The sequence below is a fragment of the Phycodurus eques genome, chromosome 13 (genome assembly GCF_024500275.1).
Source record: "Phycodurus eques isolate BA_2022a chromosome 13, UOR_Pequ_1.1, whole genome shotgun sequence".
NCBI classification, from domain to species: domain Eukaryota; kingdom Metazoa; phylum Chordata; class Actinopteri; order Syngnathiformes; family Syngnathidae; genus Phycodurus; species Phycodurus eques.
This window is the reverse complement of record NC_084537.1, coordinates 14,270,779-14,298,272: the sequence shown is the minus strand read 5'-3', so window position 1 is coordinate 14,298,272 and position 27,494 is coordinate 14,270,779. Positions and strand designations below refer to the sequence as shown.

General features: G+C 41.0%; 2 protein-coding genes across 6 annotated transcripts in view; one reads left to right on the top strand and one right to left on the bottom strand.

Moving 5' to 3' along the window:
- Positions 1 to 211: 211 nt before the first annotated feature.
- On the top strand, positions 212 to 18,332 carry LOC133412028 (voltage-dependent calcium channel beta subunit-associated regulatory protein-like). Of its 3 annotated transcripts, XM_061694999.1 has the most exons (11): positions 212 to 296; positions 403 to 518; positions 5,974 to 6,045; positions 8,598 to 8,743; positions 9,077 to 9,138; positions 9,237 to 9,399; positions 10,109 to 10,289; positions 10,386 to 10,499; positions 10,993 to 11,191; positions 11,282 to 11,483; positions 11,735 to 18,332. In XM_061694999.1, the coding sequence occupies exons 3-11, from the start codon at positions 5,998 to 6,000 to the stop codon at positions 13,464 to 13,466; spliced, it is 2,847 nt and encodes a 948-aa protein (XP_061550983.1). In that variant the 5' UTR covers positions 212 to 296; positions 403 to 518; positions 5,974 to 5,997; the 3' UTR covers positions 13,467 to 18,332. The 3 variants fall into 3 exon arrangements, with proteins under 3 accessions (XP_061550983.1, XP_061550984.1, XP_061550981.1); XM_061695000.1 differs by lacking the exons at positions 212 to 296; positions 403 to 518 and adding an exon at positions 2,335 to 2,417; XM_061694997.1 differs by lacking the exons at positions 212 to 296; positions 403 to 518 and having other exon boundaries at positions 4,195 to 6,045.
- Positions 18,333 to 21,086: 2,754 nt separating this feature from the next.
- stk11 (serine/threonine kinase 11) overlaps positions 21,087 to 27,494 on the bottom strand; it is a 28,681-nt gene continuing 22,273 nt past the window's right edge. For all 3 annotated transcript variants that reach the window (XM_061694562.1, XM_061694564.1, XM_061694563.1), the window contains one exon: positions 21,087 to 25,904. The gene's annotated coding sequence lies outside the window, so the exon portion shown is untranslated. The remainder of the gene's footprint in view (positions 25,905 to 27,494) is intronic.

Below are 27,494 nucleotides of genomic sequence, written 5' to 3'. Positions count from 1 at the left end.
GGGATGGATTTGGGGGGAGGGGCGGGGGGTGCATGGGAAGTCTCCGCCATCTCGCATCATCATCATCATCATCAGCAGCAGCAGCAGCAGCATCGTCAGGGCTGGTCACGTGGTGCGTCGGAAGCAGGGACGGGCGGTAGTGTGGGTGTGTCCTTTCATTCATAACTCCGGCGCATCTCCAAGCTCCCCCTGATTCAAGGATGCAGACGGGGGCAAGCAGGCTGGACCGGAATCTTCGCCCCGAGGAGGACCCCCACCACCGTCACCATCACCACAACCATTTGGTGCGCGCACAGGTGAGTTGATGCTGATGCGATACTATATAGTTTGATTATGTAAGAAGATGTTTGGCGGCCATGCAGTTGTGGATCATCGCACTGACCGTGATTTGTTTCCACGCAGGCGAGCTGGGAGCAGCGGGGCATGTGGGACGCGGGAGACTGCAAGATGCTGAGGATGAGGATGATGAGGGTTTCCGTGTAGTCAGGGAAGCGGCTTCAACACCTTCTGTTTCGAACGTAAGATGCAACTCACATTCACTCACACACTTGATACGTTACCGGAGTGCATGTTGTGTCTGCACCCACCCCACCCCACCCCAGCCCAGCCCACCACACCCACTCACTCACGTGCACAACTGGTACAAACACTGTCAGATAGTGTACAGCAATGTTTCCCACCCTTTATTGAGCCAGGCACATACTCTATTGCAATTGGCCCAAAAAGTCACAAAAAAAAGTGTACTGAAATAATGATCATTGATCATAGTAATTTTATTGTTTGAATGGCAACAGGAAGATAATTACCCTTTCTGACATCTAGTGGAAGAGCATTAAATTGTTCTGCTTGTCACTATACGTCACTGACATGGATAGCTGGACAAAGATAATAGTTTTTATAAGGAAATTATTATTATTATAAGAAGAAGAATTCCCACCAAAATATATATATAATATAATATATCACTTTTTTTTTTACAGTCATTACTCTTTTCCTCGAAGTAAACTTGTTTTTTTCCCTCCAAAAATATTACTTTTACTGAAAAAATAAATAAAAGCAAAATGTGATTCTCCTAATATGTTTTTTTTAAAAATGTTTTTATCCCCCCAACAGACAGACTTTTTCTGGCAAAAAAAAATAAAAAATTATATAAGAGAAATCCAACTATTTTTTCCCCCATAAATACAACAGAAACAACATTCTGGCCTTTAGCAAGAAAAAAAAAACGTTTTAAAAAAATCTGGGAAAAAAACTCCTTTTTTCATTCATGTAAAAGATCAATCAAAACACTTTATTATCCTAAGCTGACAACCTTTTTTTCTTCTAACAAAAGAAAAACATACTTTTCCCCAAAAAAATAAAAATATGACTATTTTCTTACAATTTCAACTTTTTCCCACAAATATTACTGTCATTTTGATAAATATAACTTGATTTTTTTTTATCATAAGATGACTACCTTTTTTCTTCGAACAAAAGAAAAACATGCTTTTCCCCAAAAAAAGAAAAATATGACTTTATTTTTTGACGATTTCAACTTTTTTCCCACAAATATTACTTTCTTTTTGATAAATACAACTTTATTTTTACAAAAGTATGAATCTTGAAAAATATGACTCTAGTTAAATAAGATTTCTTTGGGGGGCATCCCCCCCCCCCCCACACACACAGCATAAAAAAATATACTTTTACCTCGCAAAAATGTTCCATGAAAACCCCCTTTTTTTCCTCTTATATGATATTATTCTCACAGGGTTAACATTTCTATTCAAGAAAATCAAACCCCCCCCAAAATTAATAATACTGAAACACAAAATTCTGACTTATAGTAATAATAATAAAAAAGTAAATAAAAAAATAAAAGAGTACACTTTTTTAAAATGAAAAAAATAACACTATTATTGATAAAAATAAACTTTTTCCCCAAAAGAAAATCAGTACAAAAATGATTGCCATAAGATTGCTTCATTTTTTCCACATTACTATCCCTCTGAATATTACAACTTTATTCTTACAAAAATCCCACTTTTACTGGGAAAAAAAAACATTTAAAAAAAGTAACTCCAAAAAATATAATGTAATTTAATTTAAAAAATAAGAATCCTTCTGAGTCTGCCAGTCGAGCATTAGAATACACGCTTGTTGCTTTGAACGAAAGCGTTCTTCCTGGCCACAACATTAGGCACACTTGCATAATCTAATGATATCAATACAAGACCTTTATATAACCAAAACAAAGCCTTTACAATCTTTATGTTTTGACTGTCACTGTCTGAGCGGTATTGAAATATTAATGTGCCTTGATCATTTTACACTTGATACCATGTGAGTCCCTGGATGCACATGTAATGGAAACAATGAGTCCCAACCCGGAAACAATGAGTCTCTGCAAATGATCATCACAGAATACAGATACAGTAATCCTCCGCTATGTCACGGTTCTTGCTTCGCGGTGCCGCTATAATGCAGATTTCTATGACAGTTGTTGTTCTATTTTTTATACTCTTTGTACAATATTTTTGTGTTATCCATTGCGCTTGCTGTCTCTCAATATATTATGTGACTATCTTTGATAAGGAATATAATTAAAACTGACTCACTTCAACAAATATTCAAATTTGGCACAGAGGTATGAGTAGTAATTTATGCCTTAACAGGCAATATACTGCCAATCAAGTTTCCACTTGGTTAAGAAAAAGTTCCAAGTAGGAGCATTAATAACATCAAAACAAGTAGATCCAAGCAACCTGTTTTGATTTAAGATTTGTACTACTTTTAAAAAGTCTGCAACCTTTCTTTAAACGCTACTTTGTCAACATGTTCAATAGCTAATCTCTTACAATAGTAACGCTATACTGTATATAATGTGAGCATACGTGCAGCCGATACGTTGTCACGTTTGTATTTGCATTGTTGGCCGAAGATTTCCATGGGATGGTAGTGTTTAAAATGGATTTTGTCACTTTGAGATTTTAAGTTGTGATGTCTTTGTTGCGACTTCATACGAATTTGACGTAGCAGATCGCTGGTGTTAGTGGGACGGCCGCGTTCGTCTGGCTTGAATCCAAAATGTTCCCACATCATCGCGGTGGCGTTACGCTTTGGAAATAGTTCAATTCGTGCCGCTCAATTTTCTGTAACTGCAGCTACCGGCTCGCCATCAGAAAACATAGCTTCATGTACGTGAGAGCCCGTATTTCAAATGCACGCACACACACGCACACAGACACGCATACGGCAATCAGACGGAGGGTCCCTTCACTATCTCTGATTGGTTTGGAGACCACATTGATGAAACCCATTGTGTGTCTGCTTTCAAGTCGCGGAAATGTTTTTTCTTTCCCAAATGACTGGGCATCGGCACGCACACTAATTATTATTTTTTTGCCGCACCATTCAGGAATTAGGGCGCATATGCGACCAAATTAGTCGCACTTTAGAGTCCTCTCTCGTCAAAGAAAACGCTAAAAAAAATCATACGCCGGATTTCCAGCACAACGCCAGAGTACTAAGCCATAGCTCTGTGTGAAAGACGCAGACTGATCGTACTTTATGCGTCCCTGCTCATTTTCGCGCGTCTCAGACGCTGGATGCACATCCAACGAGATCCCTGAATATGTCTATTATTGTAATTGTACTTCATGTCGTATTGTAGTTCTTTCTGTATTTTATTGGGCAAAGTACAAGTACATAAGTAAGCATGTTCTTACGTAAATATTTCTCTTATAATGTCATTTGTTTTTTGTGACAGAAGTTATTTTAAATCTTGTGTACCTAATGACATTTCTTCCCACATTTCGTATTCAGCAAAATCAAACTGGGCCTACTTAAAAACGTTAAGAAATCGATAAGATCTTTTCAAGAAAACATAAATGATCCACGATTCTGACTCATTAACCAGAGTGAGCAGAAAGTGTAGTCATTTGTGTGTGTGTGTGTGCGTGTGTGTCAGGAATGCTATCAAGGACTTGACGTGTACATAATGACGTTCTGTGAGTGCTTCTGCCTCTTTCTGTCACACATGACCACACAAACACAGAAAATCTCATTTTAAGGAGAGGGATTATTTGACAAAAACATCTGCTGCAATACAAGCAGTGTATGCAGTTCTTTTTCTTTTTTTTTTTTTTTTTTACCAAACATGCATTTTCAAAAGTGACAGTATCTGTGCAAATGCACCTGTCTGATGTCAATCCATGACCTTCATCGTGGTGCGGTAAAAACTGATAACATTTTCGGAACTAGGGAGGTCTTAATCCCCCAGCCTTCTAAAATAATCATCCATGTGAATGTGTCCAGATGTGATTGCTCGAAAGCCTTTTATTCTAATTATTTGTCGACCTTGGAATTACTGTAATCAGAGATAACGGCTTTAGAAGAGCGTTGAGGGAAAAACATAAAATCACTAGTTTATATAATTGCCCTCAGCGTTCATACCCGCCTGTGCAGGGGATTTTTATCAGACGGTGTTGACATAATCACTCAAAAATGGTTGTAATCCAATCATCCAGAAGTCACTGGTCCATCTGCTTGGTGATGGCCAGCCTACACAATCGCAAATCTATACTATGTTGCTTCCTGATGCAGGTGAAGCATAGCAGTTAACAACAAACAAACAAAATAAATAAAATTCACATGCAGCAATAATCAGGTATTTGATACAACATGTCCCAAATCCAGCTACTGTATTACAAAATAGATCAATTACTAGATACAACTGTTTCTATATGCAGGAGGTACTTGATATTTGATTGTTGCTAGATACTGAAGGCATTTACAATTTCTACAGCAAATTGGAGATGTAGAGGGTTCTAGATAAAGAAGATATTCACTACAGTACGCTAAATATATTCCGGGTCAGTCAGGTACTACAGCACTCACCAGATACAATGATTCTCGATATAATAGGTTATAGGTATAGTAGGATTTGGATACAGCAGATTTCAGACCCACTACATTTGATAATAGAAACAGTGGATAAAACTGTAGAGACAACCAGTACCAGCTAAAGCAGGTATTAGATGTAACAGTTTCTGGAAGCATCTTGCATAACAACTTCTGGATTTGACAGGTTTCTAGATACATAGGGCACTAGAATAATCAGGTATTTGATACCACATGCTCTACAGTACAGTGGACACCCGTGATTCGCAGAGGACAAAAGGACCGAGCCTGACGCTTCCTTATAATTGGCTTAAAAAACAAAACACAACTAAGAGGGGGGTAACAGTTTATATATACAGTACAATAGATACTTGATATTCGATTGACGCTAGATCAAGAAGGCTGGAGTTACAGTGCATCTATATCCAGCAGATTGTAACTATATATAAATGGTCCTAGAAAAAGCAAGTATAAGCTATAGAAGCTAGATATATAAGATATCAATTCTGGGTCAGTCAGATAATAGATAAAATACAATACAAACAGGGAGCACACACGAGATACGACATGGTCTAGATATAATGTAAACAGTGCTAGATAGATCCGGTTCTAGAATAACAGGAATTCCGCAGATTCTAGATACAGTCCATCCTGTACGAGCTATAGTGGGTTATACAGTACTTTAGATACAACTAGTCCTACATCAAGCAGGTACTTGATCTTTTCCACAATATTTCCAGTAGTACGTACACCCATTTCTAAATACATTCGGCATTAGATGAGGCAAAACTGTTGATCAGGAACGGCCTGGTTACATTTATATTCTGCAGGTTGTAGATTTTTACTGTCTTAGCTACAGCCACATACTGAAATAATGAATTTATTCACAAATGTACTTCGTGTAAAAGGATACACAGGTCGGTTGCAGTTTCTGCCTGCTAGTGGAAGAGTGTTTGATTGTTCTGCCTGTCATTATATCTTGCTGGCATAGATGCATGAACAAAGATTTCATTATTTGTAGGAAATATAATTTTCGTACCAATTAAGTGAAACGACCGTGAGAGATGTTGTTGGATGCTCTCTCTACAGGCTTCACCCACGCTGACCTGGACCATGAGCAATGATTCGCCTGCTCTGACAATTTTGACCGAGAACTCTACTGTGAGTACGCTTGCATCAGCGACACGCACACGTCCGGTACATCATGTTTTGTGCGTCCATGTTAGGACAGCTTGATCTCATTCAAAGAGGATTGACTATACGTGTGCTCCCTGGACCCTCACGCACACACGCACACTGACAGGGGATGTCAGTCTAGTTGTGAAGTCAAACAAACATACGTTCAAATGTTACATACTGTATGTCCCCGAAGGCCTCAGATGAATGTAGGCCAGGGCTGCATTTAACGAGCACAATGCTTGTCAGGTTGCAGTATGGTTGACGTATGAAGAGCACATGTAGCGCTTATCCTCACCAGGGTCCCGGGTCTGCTGGAGCCTATCCAAGCTGACTATGGGCGAGAGGCGGGCTACACCCTGAACTGGTCACCAGCCAGTCACAGGGCACATATAGAAAAGCAGCAATTCACACTCACATTCACACAATTGCACAATTTAAAGTGTTCAATTAACCTACCATGCATGTTTTTGGAATGTGGGGGAAACAGTAGTACCCTAAGAAAACCCCTGCAGACATGAGGAGAGCATGCAAACTCCATATGGGAAGGCCGCAGTCCACATTTGAACCCACAACGTCGAAACTGTGCGGTGGATCGGCTAACATTGACCACTACCGTTTTAAGTGAATTATTAATGACGAGCGCTTGAATATGTAATATCAAGGGCGGTTGTCTTAGTGGATAGTCTTAGGTCACTAAGAATCAGAATCAGAATCAGAATCAGAATCAGAATCATCTTTATTTGTCAAGTATGTCGAAAACACACAAGGAATTTGTCTCCGGTAGTTGGAGCCGCTCTAGTACGACAGACAGTCAATTTACAGAACAATTTGGAGACATAAAGACATTGACAAAAAACAATTGTGCAAAAAGATGCAGAGTCCTTTAGCACTTAGAGCATTTTCGAATAATATTGCGATAGTCCGGTGCAATGACCATTGTGCAAAGGGCGCTGAGACTTCAAGGAGTGTATGCGGTTTAAAGTGACGAGTAGTGCGTCAATGTATGATCAATACCCAATGTTTCCGAAACTTCAAGACGGTCAGCTTGTAATATGTGTATTTAGTACATTAGTAGATCCCATACTTGAAACTTTCCAACATATGAAGCTTAAGAGTTGCTTTTCCACCTCCAATAACCCAGTTGCAAATGCACCCTCTCCGGAAAGTGACAACAGAACAGATGCAGGACGCTCGGCTTGCCCGCTGCGGGGATTGCTCATGTGCGTCCCGTTTCCATTTTTAGCCTTCGGAGGCCTCATTTCCCCACTCATTGAGAAGCCCTCGCAAATTGAATTAACGGTCTCGCTGACGTTTCGATTAGCGTCCTCGGGCTCGCTCAGGCAAGACGCACAGAGTATTAATCAGAGAGAGTGCTGTCTCTTTGTACGTGTGAGTCCGTCTAGGGATAAGAATCACTGGGAGGAGGCAGCACATCCCCGGTGTTAATTCAAATCCTTATTAAATCATATGTCGCTTAGCTGACCAACTAATGACACAAAGCGATTCCATTACTGTACTGTTGCAGCTGGACAAATGCAGTCGTAAAATCAAAGTGTGACAACTAAGATGTGTGAGTTTCTGTCTTACTGAATTACATGCTGTATGAAATCCACCCATTCATCCATTTTGTACTTTTTATCTTGTTCAGGGCGGCACGGTGGACGACTGGTTAGAGTGTCAGCCTCACAATTCTGAGGACCGGGGTTCAATTCCCGGCTCCGCCTGTGTGGAGTTTGCATGTTCTCCCCGTGCCTGCGTGGGTTTTCTCCGGGTACTCCGGTTTCCTCCCTCATCCCAAAAACATGCTTGAATTGGAGACTTTAAATTGCCTGTAAGTGGGAATGTGAGTGGAATGGTTGTTTGTTAGTATGTGCCCTGCGATTGGCTGGCAACCAGTTCAGGGTGTACCCCGCTTCCTGCCCGATGATAGGTGGGATAGGCTCCAGGACGCCCGCGACCCTTGTGAGGAGAAGCGGCTCAGAAAATGGATGCATGGATGGATACTTCAAGTAATGTGGTGACCACAGTGCGTGGTGGGGCAGTGCCCTAGCGCCCTCTATTGACCAGCCGTCACTGACACAGTTTGGTCAGTGAAGATGACCATCTAAGCCTTGATTAACTGAGATTGGAACCCTGAACCTGAGAGCTGTAAGGCAGACTAGCTAACCACCCAGTTACTACCGTGCTTTAATTCAGTCTTCAATGAACCTAAAATACCTACGTACAAACTGACTCAAACCCAGAACCTTTTTGCTGTGAAGCAACTGTGTTAACCACAGAACCGCTGCACTACCCACCATCAACTTTAGTGATAAAAATAGATTTTTGTGTTGAGCAGCATGTTTGTCAGTATTTGTTCTCTTTTCATCTCGGATGCACATGTGGGTGTAGCAGATATGCCAAGAGCCGCTGACAAGCACAAAATAGAATGTATTCATCTTTTTGGGGATCAAAACTGCTGTGCAGCATCAAGCGGAAGTACTCATGCAAAGTCACAAACGAGTAAAAACATTCCCGCTGCTTTTTCCCACCAGGATTTGCCTGTGTCGGCGGACCAGGTGGAAAATTATGTGTTGCTCTTGGTGCTGCTGAGTGTTTTCGCTGGGGGGACGCTGGTTTTGGTCTCCCTACTGCTCCTCTTCTGCCACCGCTGCTGCATGGGTGGGCGCCGCTACTCCAGGTGGGTGCTCCACACTTACAGCTTCAGTTCCCAGGAAAACTATATTGCACTCTCTTGTCCAATGTGATTTATTTTATTTATTTTTTTCCCCCATCAATTACTTTTTCAATGGAAACGGATTACACAACACAGACAGGCGTGATTTATTAGAACAGCTTCAACAACTTGTATTCATTTTTAACTTTAGAGATACTGTTGTTTTATCCAATAAAACCCCCAAACTTACCAAATTTGGACATACGTGCTTTTCATCAAAAAAGCGAAAATATTGGAAATGTAGTCAGAGTTGCCCCAATGTGTGGTCATGAAGTATACAGTATGTGTCTCTTTCAGAGCAAGTGATGACCCTGAGAAGACAAACACGACTTACGTTGAAGATACTCAACCCACCCAAGGTCAGAGCCGCGCTATTCTAAGGTCACAAAGTCCCCATTTGCACACATCTTCACTCTGGCGTCGTCACTCCTCTCTCTCTCTCTAATGTGTCACTCAGAGATCACCATTCGTCTGGATGAAACAGACGCTCTCTCAGCTTCCAGCGGCCACGACGGAGAGTCAGAAAGATTTGTTTCCACCGGGTTGACAGGCCGCAGAGTCTCCTTCAACGAATCTGCTCTGTACGAACAGGAGAGGATGATAGAGGACAAAGGGCGCAGGTGTGCTCCAAATGAGCTCTTCATACAACCAATATCTCTCTCTATATATGTGTTTATATATTGTATAACCAAGGATATATATATATATATATATATATATATATATATATATATATATATATATATATATATATATATATATATATATATATATATATATATATTATGTGTTATATTATTTTCATAAGATTAGTACTTCGTTCCTTTTAAAGGTTGGACATTTACTCTGAAAAATACAATGAAGATACTTTATTTGTAGTAATAAATCACATATTTTGGACCAATTAGTGAAATTGGATAATGGAATCTACTGTCTGCACACAGGACGTCCACATTCAGTGTAAGTTGGCATGTTAACTTCCAGTTGGGATTTAAACACATAGTGACAACATACGAAACGAGTTTCACTGAACACTGCAGTGTTGGCTGGAGGAGCGATCTCATCGTCTTTGAAAAGTAAAAACTTTTGATGCCATTTTCACCTTGGAAAGTACCAACACTAAACTATTGTATATAACAATCACACATTTAAAGACAAAGGTTACTTTTCAGTCAGGTGACATCCCAGTACTTGACATTTACAGCGTAAACTGTTACGTCATCTGACCTTTCCACCGGACATTCTTAATGCGTTGTCATGCATAGTGGTCCATTTCCCAGTGGTGGTTGGGAATGACTGATTTTGGATGATTTCCCCTTGCATCTTCAGATACACTCTGACGGAGGGGGATTTTCACCATCTGAAGAAAGCGCGGCTGACTCACCTCCACCTGCCGCCAGCCCCGTGTGACCTCAAGATCCTCACCATCATGGAGTGTGACTCAACTGAGAGCAGTTCTGTCAACATCAGTGAGGTGCCAACTCCCAAACTCCCTCTCTCGATCTACCAGGTAATTGGGAAACATTGCTTAATACAAACAAGCTGGTAATTCTTCTACATATTCATACTAAATCCTGACATGAGAATATGTACTTTTGTCTCCCAGCCAACAGAGAGAAGAGTGTCTGACTGGTTGGGTCAGAGACTCAGCGGAGGTTTGCCAGGAGATACACAGCACTCCATCGTCCTGGACCAGATTGCCAGAAGCGGCTCTCTGACAGTGAGCATTAGCATCATTTTTAAACCATTTGTAAGACTATTTTTGGATTCAAATAATTGTGAGTGACACTTTTTAGTTCAGTGGAAGTGGTTGGTCAGTCGACCATATTGTTCAAGTTACCAGGATGACATATTGTTGACGTTAGCCAAGTTTCCACTCGGTGGAACAGTCCTGTTCATGATGCTATGGTACAGATCAGGTCAGGTAAGCCTTTAAAAGGACGCATTAAAATACATAAACTAAAAACAATAAAATACAATATGTGTGTGTATATATATATATATATATATATATATATATATATATATATATTGTACTATTATACTACATACTGAGCTGAACAGAAACGAAGCATACTGATTGGTTGAATGGAGGCACAGGTTCTTGGACAGGTTCTTCTCTGACTGGCATCACCATTATCATTCACTGTATGACAATTTGACAAACTCTAATTTCCGATCACCTCCCTCCATCCCCTCATCTCACTGGTCAGTTGGAGGCTCTTGGGGGCAGAAGAGAGGCTCAGAGTGATCACATGATGAGGGGTGAGACCACCCATGCTCCTGGCCAGACTTCAGTTCTACAGTTCTTGTCAAAACTGAGGCGCCACACCAGCCTGGAGGGAGCTGGGCCCTATTTCAAGCGCTGGAAGTTTGAAAGAAGCCACCGGGCCGCCAGTCTCGATGCCAAAGGTTTGTGTGGGAGTGTTACCATAAAGACGGTATTGGGAGAAACTGTTAATACAAAGTTGTCATGTATTGTTTTATGGGATTGTCCACCAGGATCCCCAAAGAGAAGACCCTTCCAGAGGCAGAGAGCAGCAAGTGAAACCACTGAACATGCCGAGGATGACTCTTCTCTCTGCAATGATGCAACAGGGTCTTTCCCACAAACTCCCAGCCAGACCAGTGGCCTCCAGTCTCTGTCTGCTGAGTCTCTGTCTCAACCTTCCATGGATCACAACGCCTCTGTCTCCCACAACAGGTAAACTTGTCATACCTCACAGCAGAGGTGGGAGTAAGTTACACATAAGTCTCAAGTCTTAACCTTAATCTTTCAAGCAAGTCCCATGTCAAGCCATGCATGTAGTTAGTTGTATGTAAGATTTTGGATTGACTATTGATTTGTGGAACGATGTATGACCCAAAAAACTAAACTAAAACATGATGTCCTGCACCTCTGCCACACAGTGTTTACAATTCTTTTTTAAATACATGTTTTCTTACTGTGTTCAGGCTAAATCTGGGGGCCGTGGTGGTGGAGGTCAGTGCTGTCAGCAACAGGAAAGAAGAACCACCTTGGCAAACAGATGATTGCTCCATGCAGAGACAGAAGAGTATCTCAGGCAACAAACCAGGAGTAGAGGAGGGATTAAAACCAGATGCAGTCACAAGGACGGGCAGTGGCAGGGTTGAGTCTAAACCTCTAGAGGAGGACGACTTGTTCGAGCCACAACAGGAAGCCAAAGTCGTTCAGTTTGAAGACTCATCCAGGAAAATACCAGATTCCGATCTGAAGCAAAATTGTGAGATGGAAATAGATGAAGGAGAAGAGGCGCTGTTAGACTTTGAGAGCAGACCCAGGGCGGATTCAGGTTCTTCTCTTTCCTTTGGGCTTCGGCAGGAGACCTTGGAGGCTCAACCATCTCTCTACAGAGACATCTGGAGCTTGCGAGCCTCCCTTGAGCAATATGCATCCTCGGACCAAAGCAGCACCGACCGGGAGTCCATCCGCAGCGATGCTGAAAGCGTCTCATCACTGGGTTGTGCTGGAGCCCGTACTGGACAGCTGGATAGTTGCTTGTTCCAAGACCTGGACGATGAGCCTGATGTAGAAGGGGAGGTGATGGATGGAGGCATCAGAGGGGCATCGGGTGGGGCCAGCGAGACAGGAAATGGGGTCGACGGAGAAGGTGAGGTGGGTAACCGCAAGCTCCTTCAGATGGATAGCGGCTATGCCTCTATTGAAACGCCATCCAAGGGGCCTGAGGAGATGCGCATTTTTGGGACTCCTGCAGCTCCTCGCGGAAAGACTGCCTCAGAGAGGAGGTTGTTCTTCACAAGCTCAGGGAGAAAATGTTCTGTGTGCGAGAGCACTGAGACCAAGTTGTTCCAGGAGGAGCTGGAAGAGGATTTAACTGAAAGCATAGAGGAGAAGCACAAGGGTAGTCTCTCGTGCCAAGAACCATATCCACTCATCAGATCACTTCCTCAGAAACAAGAAGCCCTGTCACACGTAACATCTCAGCTGTTGAAGACAACCTCTCAGCCTTCTAGTCCTCACCGACCTCGTCTACACCGCCGCGACTACAGCATTGACGAGAAGACGGACGCGCTTTTCAACGAGTTCCTCCGACATGACCCGAGGTTTGACCAGCCAGATTCGCCATTTCGAACCAGGCATCGCTCGAGAGTGCACCTGAGGAAGCAGTGGCAGAGACACAAGCAATACAGCGACCCCGGATCGGGGGGTCGCTACTCACCATCTCTAGAGAGGCAGAGGTTCACTCCGCTGCCGAGAGGCAACAGCGCCAGTTACCCTCTGGACACCAGGTATCACAGCACACTGTCACGCATCGCGAGCGCAGCGGATGAAGAAGCCAATGAGATTGCGGCCTGCGAGGAGGCAGCCAAAGAGAGCACAGCGGACGCGTCCCGTGACGGAGCCACTTCAGAGATTATAGCCAATGTGACTGTGAGTGGCCAGATTGATGGTCAGCAAACTTCTTCCAACATTAAAAGCACAAGCGGTCAGTGGCCCGCCGCTGGACCTACACTCTGCATGGACCCCCGAGTTGAAAACAGGAACAACAACAGCAGTCTGTCTAGCAGCCTGACAGACAAACTGACAGCAGCGGTGGAGGATAGGCTCTACAGTAGCCTGCGGAGGTCCGAACTCAGCCAGGGAGGAACCGAAAACATAGTTGCCGCCTCTCGCACTGCCTCACCTGACCACAGTCCAATGTAACCCCATCATAGCCATACCCCAGATTTTCATTTTTAAAAGTGTTTGCTAAATTAGTCTGACATGTGCCGCATCATAAATGCAGTGAAACCCCATTAATCGCGGGGTTCCAAATCCACCCACAATAACTGAAGAGCCACAATAGTGACCATATAAAAAGGTTTTTTTTGTAGCTTTAAACCTCCCACACACTTTGACAACATTTAAACATATTAGGATATATCAACTTTAAAAAACACCTGTTCTCACTCTCCCGCTCACATTACTTCAAATTTGAGGCAAAGCGTGCTTGCTTCAAGCTGTTTGCTACTCCCAGTTGAAGCTAACTGTAAAACTGACACCAAAATGTTCAACCAAACCATATAAATGTATCTGACAAAAGTCCACTAGCTTAATGCTAACATATAATGAGAAACACCACAGATGGCCTAACATCAATTAGCATAGATGTTACGGTAACTATAAACCTTCAAACAATAGCTACTTTAACACACACAGAGCAGCGACACTTGAAAACAGAGCATACAAGAACACTCACAGGCGTAGATTCTCTCTGCAATGAACTGAAAAATCTGCGATGAACCACTAATGGGCAAACACTGTATTATAACCTTACTGATGGCCTCCGCCAGCATTTCCTCTCAGACCTTAATCTCCACTGTGATGCCATGTGCTGTGACACGTGACGCCCCTTTTTATCTGCTCAACATATTGCACAGAATAACATAGCGCCTCCCTCTTGAGAAATATTTTGAAACAAACTTGAGTTTACCGCATGCTACTACTGCTACTACTGTATGTCCGAAACTATGTGTAAGTGAAAGACTGTACAGTTTTAAACTTAAAAAACAAAAAGCACTTTGTTAGGAAGACACATCCATGTTACCATTTCTATCATGAACAACTAGAAACTCCAAAAGTGTCCTTCTTGTTTGCGTTTATATGAAGGCGTATTTGGCAAAAGGTACATTTTAAACCCTGCCAGTGTTTGCACTTCTCTCTTATTAACAACAGTGAAGAGTGTTTTGTGCACAATGAAGGGAATTCAGGTGAAGTGTTGGATGGATTTAAAATTTGTATTTTTAGAAATATTGGCAGAAAATGCCATGTGGAGAAAGACCAAAACAATTCAGCCCCATTGTGATGTGGACCTTTTTCATGTGAAAACATTAGGTATACCACCTGCACAATCTAGCACTGGTGCTCAAAGGCCAAATTACATTTTTTATTTAATTTCATGGACAGCTCATTCATAGATAAGGCTAAAAATATATTAAAAGTGTATGTAAAATGCAGATTTTAATAGCATAATAACATTCTAATTTTAAAGTTTTCCATTTATAATTTCATCATAATTAAGAAACTAATGATTTAAGAATTTATTTTAAAAAGGATGTCACAATTTATATGTAATTAGTTTAGTAATAAAATATATTCATATTAGTCGACCAATTGTAGAGGGAAAATGATTACGACAAATATTACAGGACTCTTGATAATGTGAATCCTCGTCGGGTCTGATTAAACAAAGAAGCGAGCCTTTGCCCACCCTAGTCACATATAATTTCAGTTGCATTAATTGAAACCTAAATGTTACAGGGAAACAAACAATTCATTGAAGTCTTCCTCAGTTTGAACATAGTAAAGTGAAATCTCCAATGTGAAACATAATCTGTTACACTGCAATCTTTCTTTCTTTTTTTTTTTTTTTTATAATTGTCATACAAGTATAAAGATTAGTTAACCACTGTATAATACAACTAAAATAAAAAAGACATAATGGAGGGAACAGGAAAGTGTTTGCATAGCAATAATGTCAACTGGTGGTGTCTGTCACATGTTGAGCTTTGTACAGTATGCACTGTTTAACAAATCAACATGGTTGTGGAGGAAAAACAGCAAATATACAGTATGTGATTTGTTTGGCGAGCTTCTCTGGTTATTTCCATGCTATAATCAACTCAATATAAATGATATTTAATGAATTCTATTGCACATTTTGTACTAAACAGCCACACCATTTCACAATAACACACAAAAAAAAATCTCTATGGTTATCCTCATACTTCCAAAAACGTGCATGTTATATTAATTGAAAACTCTAAATTGTCCATAGGTGTGAATAGTTGTTTTTCTATATGTGCGATTGAATGGCGACCCATCCAGGGTGTACCCAGTTTCTCCCGGAAAAAGTAATCTTAGGTTCTTGGAAGACTCTCAGGGGTGTCAAACTCATTTTTGTCGTGGGCCATGTAGTTATGGTTTCCCTCAGTGGGCCGTAGTGACTGTGAATCCTTAAAAATGTTTTATCGCCTTCATCACATTTTTACATATACACAGAAAATTTATGGATAACTAGCTTTGATGTCAGACGTCAAGGATAATGGTTTGTTCAGCTATTGTTTAAGTTACTGTAAAAAAGGGGGTTTGGTAACAAAAAACTGTTTGCAATATCTCAGCATTATTATTTATTAAATATGCCAATTTCATGAAAGTTGACGCACATAATTTGCTCTGACGGGCCCCATAAAATGATGTGATGGGCCAGATCGGGCCCCGTGCCTTGTGTTTGACACCTTTTTCTGTATGTCTACATGCGCCCTGTGATTGACTGGCATTCAGTCCAGGGTGTACCCTGGCTGCCTCTCGCCCAAAAACTCCACCTCACCTTCGACCCAAAAGAAGATACGCGGTTTATAAAATCGATGGCTTGACTTACATTATTAGTGCAATTGATGGCTATATGGCATCACTAATCTCAAATAGCTTTCCAACATGATGTAGCATATAGTTTGTCATCACGTCCACTGCCGCGTGTAACCGATGTATGATAGGAATGTCAATGACGCGTAATACAAGGCAGTCATTTCAACGCAGAAGGTTGGAAGCTGGTGAGCGTGCGCGTCTCGTCTTTTGTGCTGCGCTCACGTTGAAGTAGCGGCTTTATAGTGGGGAGTGAGTCATGCAGAAAATTCATCCATCATCCACGATAAATACCCTAAAGGACAACCTGACGCACAATGCTCCTTTGTCCAAATGGATTTTTATTTATTTTTTTAAAGAGAGATGTTTGCTACATTTTACTGTTGAACATTATTCTGTGAAACGCACATTTCCTGTCCACTATATAAAAATCCCTACAGTGGATATAGAAAAAAAGTCTACACACCCCTGTTCAAATGCCAGGTTTTTGTGCTATAAAAAAATAAGACCAAGAATAATCATTTGAAAACATTGTTTTCACCATTAATTTAACATATAACCTTTACAGATCAGTTGAAAAAATTTGTCAAATTATTTCGAAGTGGAAGTAAAAATAAACAACTCAGATGGTGTGGTTGCAAAAGTCTGCACACCCACATATAACTGGGGATGTGGCTGGGTTCAGAATTAACCAATCACATTCAAACTCATGTTAAATGGGAGTCACAGCACACCTGCCACCATTTAAAGTGCCTCTGATTAACCCCCAATAAAGTTAAGAGGTTGCAGGAGGCTTTTCTTGCCATTTTTGTTGCCACATCTTACAACACAAGATTCCACAACAACAGAGAGATCCCATTATCAGTCAAGTGAAGGGTACAAAAGAATTTCCAAGGTATCAAATACACCATGGAACACAGTGAAGACTGTCAGCATCAAGTGAAGAAGATCTGGCACAACAGCGACGTGACCAAGAACTGGACACCCCCCCCCCCCCAAAAAAAAAACCCGATGAAAAGACGAGAAGAAAACTGGTCAGGAAGGCTGCCGAGAGGCCGACAGCAACGCTGAAGGAACTGCAGGGAATTTCTGGGAAGTCCTACTTTTTAGTAGATGTGACAACACTCCAGTCTTGTTCATGCCTGGGCTATGTAGTAGGGTGGCAAGGGGAGTGATTCTCAAAGTGTGTAGTGGTACACAGGCACCCTCTAGTGCCAGAATCGCTGCCTAGCACAGTTCAGTTGTATTTAATGTTTACATCTTTCTCAAGAACTGTTTGTTCTTAAAAATGTATTTTTATCATTTACCTTATTTTATTCAACTTTGTGCAATACTATTATTAATAATGTAATTATTATTTAGGTCGTTTTCACAGTCCTATATTTAAGCGCAGTAGTAATGTTCCAACTGTGCATGTTACAGCGGCATATAATAAAATTAAATATTTGCTATTTAGAAATAAAACCTACGTCTCATTTTCTATTTTGATGTTGGTCATGATGGTGGCGTTTGGATTGCCGAGTAGGTTTTTAGGTGGTACTTAGTGTAAAATCTTTGACACATCGGAAAAGCACTACAAAATGGCAAACTCACGATATAGCGTACTTTCGTGGCTTGAGTGATTTCAAACACAGCTATTCTGTTTGACCTTGCTGACGTAGGAAGTTAAGCACTCTACCCCTCCCTCCCTCCCACAAATAGTCGTGACTCACCTGCTCTCTGATGTACTCCCAGAGGGGGGCTGAGGATAGGCTCGGCTTCCAAATACGGTTGGGGGAACGCGGGGCTCCTGCTGATGTGATTAGCACTACACAACGGAGTTGCACGGGAGGTGGATTGTGGATGACAGGGCTCATGTGATGTGATTAGATGTTAGCAGGCATGCAACACTGAAGGAAGCTGGTCAAGTAAATGGTAAAATAAGCATTAAATATGAGGGACATAATTCAGGGTTATGTCTCAGGAAGAACTGAATTACTCTCCTACAACTAAAATCCTCACAAATTGAAATGCACTCATAATATACTAGAACATGGGTGTCAAAACTCATCTTTGTTGTGGGCCACATTGTAGTTATGATTTCCCGCCGAGGGCTGTTTTGACTGTGAACCCGTGTAAAGTGGGTACGGAAAGTATTCAGACCCCCTTAAAATTGTCACTGTTATATTGCAGCCATTTTTCTTTTTTTTTTCCCTCATTAAAGTACACACAGCACCCCATATTGACAGAAAACAACGTAATTGTTGACATTTTTGCAGATTTATTAAAAGAAAAACTGAAATATCACACAGCCATAAGTATTCAGACCCTTTGCTGTGACACTCATATTTAACTCGATGCAGTCAATTTCTTTTAATCATCCTTGACATGATTCTACACCTTCATTGGAGTCCAGCTGTGTTTGATTATACTGATTGGAATTGATTAGGAAAGCCACACACCTGTCTATATAAGACCTTACAGCTCACAGTGCATGTCAGAGCAAATGAAAATCATGAGGTCAAAGGAACTGCCTGTACAGCTCAGAGACACTATTGTGGCAAGGCACAGATCTTGCCAAGGTTACAAAAAACATTCTGCCGCACTTACGGTTCCTAAGAGCACAGTGACCTCCATAATCCTTAAATGGAAGACGTTTGGGACAGTCAGAACCCTTCCTAGAGCTGAGCGTCCAGCCAAACTGAGCAATCGGGGGAGAAGAGCCATGGTGAGAGAGGAAAAGAAAAACCCAAAGATCACTGTGCCTGAGCTCCAGAGATGCAGTTGGGAGATGGGAGAAAGTTCTAGAAAGTCAGCCATCACTGCAGTTGGGGCTTTATGGCAGAGTGGCCCAACAGAAGCCTCTTCTCAGTGCAAGACGCATGAAAGCCCGCATGGAGTTTGCTAACAAAAACACCTGAAGGACTCGAAGATTGTGAGAAATAAGATGGTTTGATGAGACTGAGATAGAACTTTTTGGCCTTAATTCTCAGTGGCATGTGTGGAGAAAACCAGTCACTGCTCATCACCTGTCCAATACAGTCCCAACAGTGAAGCATGGTGGTTGCAGCATCATGCTGTGGTGGTGTTTTTCAGCTACAGGGACAGGGAGACTGGTTGCAATCGAAAAAATATGAATGTGGCCAAGTACAGGGAAATCCTGGACGAAAACCTCCAGAGTGCTCAAGACCTCAGACTGGGCCAAAGGTTCACCTTCCAACAAGACAATGACCCTGAGCACACAGCTAAAATAACGGAATGGCCTCAGAACAACTCTGTGACTGTTCTTGAATGGCCCAACCAAAGCCCTGACTTAAACCCAATCGAGCATCTCTGGAGAGACCTGAAAATGGCTGCCCACCAACTTTCACCATCCAACCTGACAGAACTGGTGAGGATCCCCAAATCCAGGTGTGAAAAACTTGTTGCATCATTCCCAAAAAGACTCATGGCTGTATTAGCTCAAAAGCGTGCTTCTACTAAATACTGAGCAAAGGGTCTGAATACCTATATAGACAGGTGTGTGACTTTCCTAATAAAGTCCAATCAGTATAATCAAACACAGCTGGACTCCAATGAAGGTGTAGAATCATCTCAAGGATGATCAAAAGAAATGGACAGCACCAGAGTTAAATGAGTGTCACAGGAAAGGGTCTGAATACTTATGGCTGTGTGATATTTCAGTTTCTCTTTTTTAATAAAGCTGCAAAAATTTCAACAATTCTGTTTTTTTCCCTGTCAATATGTGGTGTTGTGTGTACATTGAGGAAAAAAACTGAAATAAAATTTTAGCAAATGGCTGCAATATAACAGAGTGAAAAATTTAAGGGGGTCTGAATACTTTCCGTACCCACTGTAGCTGTATGATCGTCTCATATTGTTACAATAAACAACAAATTGTTGGATAACTAGTGTTAAGCTATTACACAATTTACTTTAAAAGGGGGCTTGGTAACAAAAAAATGCTTCATATCGCAATGTTATTGAAAGGGAAAACAATTTGCAATTTTGGTATTTTAGCAAAAACATTAAGTCGACGCGCATGAATTGCTTTGGCGGGCTACATAAAATGATGTGGCTGGCCGAACCTGGCCCCCGGGCCACCAGTTTGACACATGCGCTAGAATGTAGTTATTTACTTGTGTGAGCAAAGAAAAGAAAAGAAAAAGTTGCCTATGTGCTTTGATATTGTGTTGTAGAAGTCTGTGACCAACAACAACAAAAAAAGCAGTAGTGTGTGAAATGTGCCTATTTACTATTATATGTGAGCAAAAAACAATTGCAAATGTTTTGCTTTAGAAGTATGGGTGGGCAAATAAAGTTGCAGTGTGAGAGCATTTCAGTGGTATGTGACAGTTTTTTTTGTGTGTGTTTCAGTAGTGTAAGACATTTTAGCGTTTCATTAGCGTAAGAGCATTTCATTAGTGTGTGAGAGCATTTCAGTTGCGTAAGGAGAACGAAAATTCAGTAGGGTTTCAAAAGCGAACATCTCAGTGGTGCAGTAAGCAAAAAATGTTTCCCTTGTTTGAGCGCTTCAGTTGAGTGTTTCAGTAGTGTATGTGGGGGGAATCAGTAGTGTGTGAGCATTTAAGTTGCAAGAGCATTTTAGTAGTGTGGGTGAAAAGAAATTCAGTAGTGCATATTTAAGTAGTGCTTGAGCACAAAATGTTTTAAGCGTGAGAGCGATTCAGTAGTGAAAAACAAAACAGAACGAATTTCAGTCGTTCCAATAGTGTGAGGGCGTTTCAGAAATGTGAGCAAATGAAAATTCAGGAGCGTGTGAGCGCATTTGAGTAGTGCATAAATACTGTGAAAGTGTCTGAGTGAAATAAAAATTCAGTATTTCAGTTGTGTATGTGACAAAAATAAAAAAATCAGTAGTGTGAGAGAGAAAGATGTGGGTCCCAGCACAGCTCAACTCTGGTCAAACAGAATAAAAAATAAATTCAACAAAACAGACTTTTGGGACATTTTTATATAAATAATAAAAAAATCTTCATTGGAAAAACAAAACTAAAAGGGAAACCAAAACTCCCCCCACAAGACAATCAGTCCGTCCGTCTGTCCTCCTCTTCCAGCTTTGTACAGCATGCAGGTTGGATGTTGGTGGTAGTAGAGTATTAGCGTGTCACAGATTTATGGAAAACCATTTGAGCATTTATTGGATATCCTTTAAGGTCCATGGACTCATATGCGCTTCGTCCTTACCAATAAGACGATTCAGCACAAAAGTACAATGACTGCGCTAGTAACGTTTTGCTGCTGGCTAGTAGGACTGAGTTACTGGTGAAGCAAAATTACTAGTGGGGATTTTGGTGCTAAGCGGTACAGAAAATGGATTCAAAGACTGTCGTACAACTACACAGTTACACATATGGCACAAAATTATTACAAGTTTACAGTAATTTACGAGTAAGGATTAATTGCATACTAGTAGGCAAAAAGTGGCACTAGTAGTGGAAAAAAAACCAAGTCATTCTACTAGTGCACTGAATTGTCTTACTAGTGAAGACAAAGTGTACTACAGCATGGGCCTTAAGATGGATAAAGAACATCGTATAAATTCTCAAAAGCCTTTTCATACGCATTTACAAATAGAATGATTGATCATGTTTTCTTTTCCTTAATATTCTCCCCCTCACACGTCACAATGTGCCTCTAAACAACTATAAGGTTCTGTCAAAACAAAAAGGTAGTCCAAAGCCACTTTTACAGATTCCGTGAATACGTTTTCTAAAAAAAACAACAAAAAACACCTTTTTAACAGAGGCCTGCAAACTGAAGTCGTTATGATGCCGCCACGCCGGTGCCCACTACGCTCTCTGCTCAGAGTCCACCTCCGCCTTGCCCCCACCTAGTGGATGAACATCTCCTTACTCAGGCTACCCCCCCGCTCTGCCCATCTGCTACAGAGCGGCAAAGATGAAACAGAAGATGAGTGAGGGCTTCGTCAAAGTCCAGTGCGACATTTGGAGAGAGGGGAGACAGCATGAAAGGGGCCGGCGGACGACATCGGGAGTTGACAGAGAGATGACATGCAAGAGGAAAGTGACTGACGTTGGTGAGCGCTTTTCCTTGTCTTGGAGTAAGGAGAATCATTGCAGCGTCCTACTCTTCTCACTGTCCCTCAGAGGTAGGAATCCACAAACTTCCAGGTTGGAATCTTTCCATGGGAATTTACAGGAAGAAATTGTGAAGTTACCAAATTGAACATTGGCTCTCAAGCGGGAACTTAAATACAGCTCTTGGGGGGACGGAGACCAGTGCAACGTTATCAGTTTCTCTGATGTTGCCATTTATAATTGTTTGAGTAAATTGAACATTTGTTGGACTTTATAAACTGACAACCCCTACATTCAAATACTGTACAGTGGTGCCTTGTGATACGGAATTCGTTCAGTGACCATGTAACTCAAAATCTTAATCTTTCCTATAGCAATGTACGGAAACGCCATGTATCCGCTCCAGCCTCCCCCAAAACAAAACAATTTTGCAATGCATTTTTTAGCTAGGGAAAATAAAACTAAATAGAAATTCAAGAATTAAACAGTTTGTGCATTCACCTGTCCACCGGGGGGCAGCAGAATAGGTCACGCAGACACAAACGACTTTCACGACGACTGGAAGTGACCAGGAGGGTAATCTTCGAGAATACACGAACCAGTCACAGATTGACTGGAGGAAGACTTTCATAACAGCAGAGATGGCAACGAAACCCATGAAAGGTACGTTGACCCTCTCAGTGTGCGAGTGCAGCGACTAAAAAAATCAAGTGGTTACACGTATCATTCAATCAACCTCCAAAGCCTTCAAGTCTCAAAGTTAAAGAAAAACTGCAGTTTATGTGGAGGGCGAAGGTTATTAGTGATTTCAATTTTTATTTATTTTTTTGTATTTTTTTATTTTTTTAAACAGTACACTACAATTTTTCCTAAACACTTCCCAAAAACCCGTTTTTGAGGGGGCTGGAACAGATTAATTGCATTTCCATTTATTTCAACGGGGAAAGGTGATTTGAGATCCGTTTTAAGAAACAAGCATAGTCATGGAACGAATTAGTCGTATCTCAAGCCTCATAGCATTTGCAGAAAATGAAGGGGGCCAGTGTTTAATTGCGTGTAATCAACCCCCCCCCCCCAAGATACTGTTGCAAAATATATTTTAGCATAATCCTGAAAAAAAAAAAAAAAAGTTTTTTCAAGTTATGTTCACTCTCACCAGGTATATAACGTCTTGACAAACAACTATTAGTCTGTTGTACACTATATTGCCAAAAGAATTCGCTCACCTGCCTTGACACATGTGATTTCAAGTGACATCCCATTCTTCAGCTATAGGGTTTAATATGACAATCAGTCAACCCTTTCCAGTTATAATAGCTTAAAGTCTGTTGTGAAGGTTTCCACAAGGTTTATGAGTGTGTTTATGGGAATTATGACCATATTTCCCCAGAAGTGAATTTGTAAGGTTACACATTGATGTTGGACAAGATGGCCTGGCTCTCAGTCGACGCTCCAATTCATCCAAAAGGTGTTCTATCAGGTTGAGGTCAGGATTGTGCAGGCCAGTCAGGTTCAGCCACATCAAACTATTTTTATGAACCTTGACTTGTGCACTGATGCACAGTCATGTTGGAACAGGAAGGGACAATCTCCAAATTGTTTCCACAAAGTTGGAAATGACCAAAATATTATGCAGTGAAAGGAACTGAACGTTTCAGCATACAAAAATATTTTGGACAAACAGTTTGGGGATTACCCCTTCCTATTCCAGCATGTCTGTGTACCAGTGCACAAAGCAAGGATGAGACTTGGTATGAATGTATTTGACTGGCCTGCAGAGCCCTGCCCTCAACCCCATAAAACACCTTTGGGTTGATTTTGAGTGGACAGTGAGCCAGGCCTTCTCGTTCATCAGTGTGTGACCTCACAAATATGTTCCTGGAAGAATGACTCACTCCTAGACTTTGTTGAAAGCCTTCCTACAAGACGAAGCTGTTATAGCTGCAAGGGTAGACCAACATCACAAACCATATGGATTTAGAAGGGGCTATCGCTTAAAATCAAACGCAAGTCAAGACAGGTGAGCAAACGCTTTTGGCAATATAGTGCATGAAAGGCAACAGGTGGTTACATAGGTTGTACCTTCCGTCATCTAGTGGAAGAGCATATATTTGTTCTGCCTGTCACTACAAGTCACTGACATAGATGAGCACAGATACATTTGTAATTAATTTTGGACAAGTGGAATTGGATCATTTCCTACAACAACCCTGATGGTCTCACAGCACACTGGTTGGCAATCACTGGATTAGACCGTCGTGAGACAGGTTCGTTTTACTTTGCTGATGTGTTGTCGCAGCAGTAATTCAATTGTAAAGCATAACACACACACACACACACACACACACACACACAGGAGAAAACCTTTTTTCCTGCTTTGTGTGTGGTTTAGAGCAAGTAAATCAAGAGTAATTTAACAACTCACATGAGAACACACGAGGAAAACCTTTTGCCTGCTCAGTTTGTGGTCAAAGATTCGCTCAGAAGGGACTTTTGTACGTTCACACAAGAACCCACACTGGGGATAAAACTTTTTTCACTTTGAATTACTACTGTGGCAACAATTATCTGAAACGAACCTGTCTCACTACGGTCTAATCCCAGTTTACGCTCCCCATTAATGGCTGAACAAGCCAAGGCTTGGTTGAATTCCACCGACAAGTCAAGGAACCATGCCTGGTTTGAGTGTAAACAAAAAAACTTACCTCGTTTAATTTAGCCGTTTCTGTCAGAATAATGCTAAAATATATTTTCCCAAAGTGTACAGCTCTGGGGAGATGAGCCCAAAATATTGTGTAGTTTGACCGTTCCATTTTTTTCTGTAAATCGTTATCTAATGACACAATTGCAAAAGTCATTTTTAACATACTGTCACAATATCAATAAAAAATACCAATGTGATCGCTAAGGGTTTTTTTCCTTTTTTGTAGATTTTCAGTAATCCTGGTCATGGTAATCCGCCAAGGTTGAATCGAGGCAGCTAGACTCGTGGTATGTTAATTTTTTTCTCATCCGAAAGAAATTTTAAAAAATGACTGGCAAATTATTAGGCTCATGAAATGAATGCTCTAAATGAAAAAAGTTTTTGAGTTCGGGGCCATTTTGTTAGCCAAAATTTCAGTTATGAGCAAATTTTAGATATACTGTCACTTAAGTGGGGGAAAAAATGGCGCAATAAGGTACTGTAGTGACCTCATGTGGGCAAGGAACTTCATATGCAGCTTTAAAAACGAGCACTAAAAAAATAAAATAAAAATTCAGTTTCTCTGATTTTGCCCTTTATAGGTATGTTTGAGTAAAAAGAAACTGATTCTTTGTATATTGACAAAATAACTCCCAAATTCTAATTACAAATATTGTCAGTGAATTTGCAGGAAAAAAGGTGCTTTTTCATCTTGTAATATTTTTCCAAAGCTGAATTTTGCATGGATGTCTGCTCATGACTGAACAAAACGTTTAAACATACTTGAATATGATACACCTTTCCATTACATTACCCTCAATTCAAAACTTAATTTCTCAAGGATGTTTACCAGAAACTCCCTGGAAATTTACTGCAAATTTTCCACCCCTTTGCAACTCTACTCTGAGCACACGTTTCTACAAGGCCAGGTGGTCTGTGCACGAACGAGGGGCATCAACTTCAGCGCATTTAAAACGTGCCAGCTGCAGACAGGAGGACAGGGGACAACTCCGCCTATAAGAAGAGAAAGAAACAGGAAATTTACATACTTTCCCAGAGAAAAATAAAACCGTATCATTGTGACGCTGAAAGCCTCATCTAGAACAAACACTGCACAGCCGAGCGGAGCCGACTTCGGGGTGAGTCATTGCCTCGACAGATTAACACGCATTTCCTCTGCACTGCAGCCGTGACAAAAGCCCCTACTGGGAGTGTACAATGCATCAGGAAAGTATCCAATTTCTCTTTTTCCACATTTTATGTTACAGCCGCATCCCAAAATTGACCAAATTCAAGGTTTTCCTCAAAATTCTACACAACACCCTGTAATGACAATATGAAAAAAGTTAATTTTCGCAAATTTATTAAGAACAAAAAAACCAAGACATCACATGTACATAAGCATTCACAGCCTTTACTCAATACTTTGTTGATACACCTTTGGCAGTAATTACAGCCTAAAGTCTTTTGGAATATGCTGCCACAAGCTTTGAACACCTATCTTTGGACAGTTTCGCCCATTCCTCTTTGCAGCACCTCTCAAGCTCCATGAAGTTGGATGGGGAGCATTGGTGCCCAGCCATTTTCAGATCTCTCTAGAGATGTTCAATCGGATTCAAGTCACTGGTGGAATAGCAGGCCGCCAACACAAGAGTTTAATCTAAAGACACAGGAGGCCCTGCAGAAGTGTTTTGATGTCACTGAATCGTTTGTTTTAAAATATTATATTTTTATACAAAAATGATTATCTACGGCACTTTGTTTCAGCTGCAATTGTTTTTTTTAAATTGCTCCAAAAAAACCTTGCCGTTTCCAATTTCAGAAGGCAATCAGAAATCCAAAAATGAAGAGAATGCTTAATTTGGTTTTTGTTGTTTAATCTAACAAAAAATAGATTCCTCAAATTTTAGGCTCAAATCAAAAATACAAAAACAGGACACAGGACTGAATTTAATTGGTGGGGTCTATATGACCCGAAAGTTTGGTAACGACCATTTGTAAAGCTGAGTTAGCTTGTTAGCCACCACAATCAATTGCTTTGGCACCATCTTGGTGACAATGAACTATGTTGAAGTGAGTTGAGAAGCTTCATTTAGACAAAAGTAGTACTTTGCTGCCATCTTTTGGCAACTATAAACCTTTTTGGGGCGATTTTTGGCATAACACTGTATACATAATTGCTAAGAATCGATTAGTCGACCATGCCTATCTCTAGAAAACAAATTAACTTTTCGAAAATTAACATTACAAATTGGTAAAAGTAGCATATAAAAAATAAAGGCAATTAATGAAAATGCCACCCTGAGCTCGACTGCGCTGCACTTCCACTTGATGGCCCCTAGAAAGCCACGACCCAAACTGCAGTGGATCTAGTTGTGATCCTGTGTGTCTTCGTGCAGTTTAGTGATGAGTCATTGTAGCACTCAATATTAATGGCCTCTCGACACTCCCTGAATGCCCCTTTTACTCTCCATCTGCATGATGCGTTTGTCTCTAATCTCTCTCTCGCCGGATAGGTTCTTCCCTAATCTTCAATTTTTATAGTTTAAAAGTCTAAGAACCTGACACCCATTTTCCTTTCAAGCTTTTCATTTACAGTCCACA

Excerpts from the sequence above, each read along its gene's own strand:
- LOC133412028 (XM_061694997.1), top strand. The coding sequence starts at position 5,959 with ATGCTCTCTCTACAGGCTTCACCCACGCTGACCTGGACCATGAGCAAT. Across the intron at positions 8,744-9,076 it reads GGTGGGCGCCGCTACTCCAG|AGCAAGTGATGACCCTGAGA; the intron begins GTGGGTGCTCCA and ends TGTCTCTTTCAG. Across the intron at positions 10,500-10,992 it reads CCAGAAGCGGCTCTCTGACA|TTGGAGGCTCTTGGGGGCAG; the intron begins GTGAGCATTAGC and ends CTCACTGGTCAG.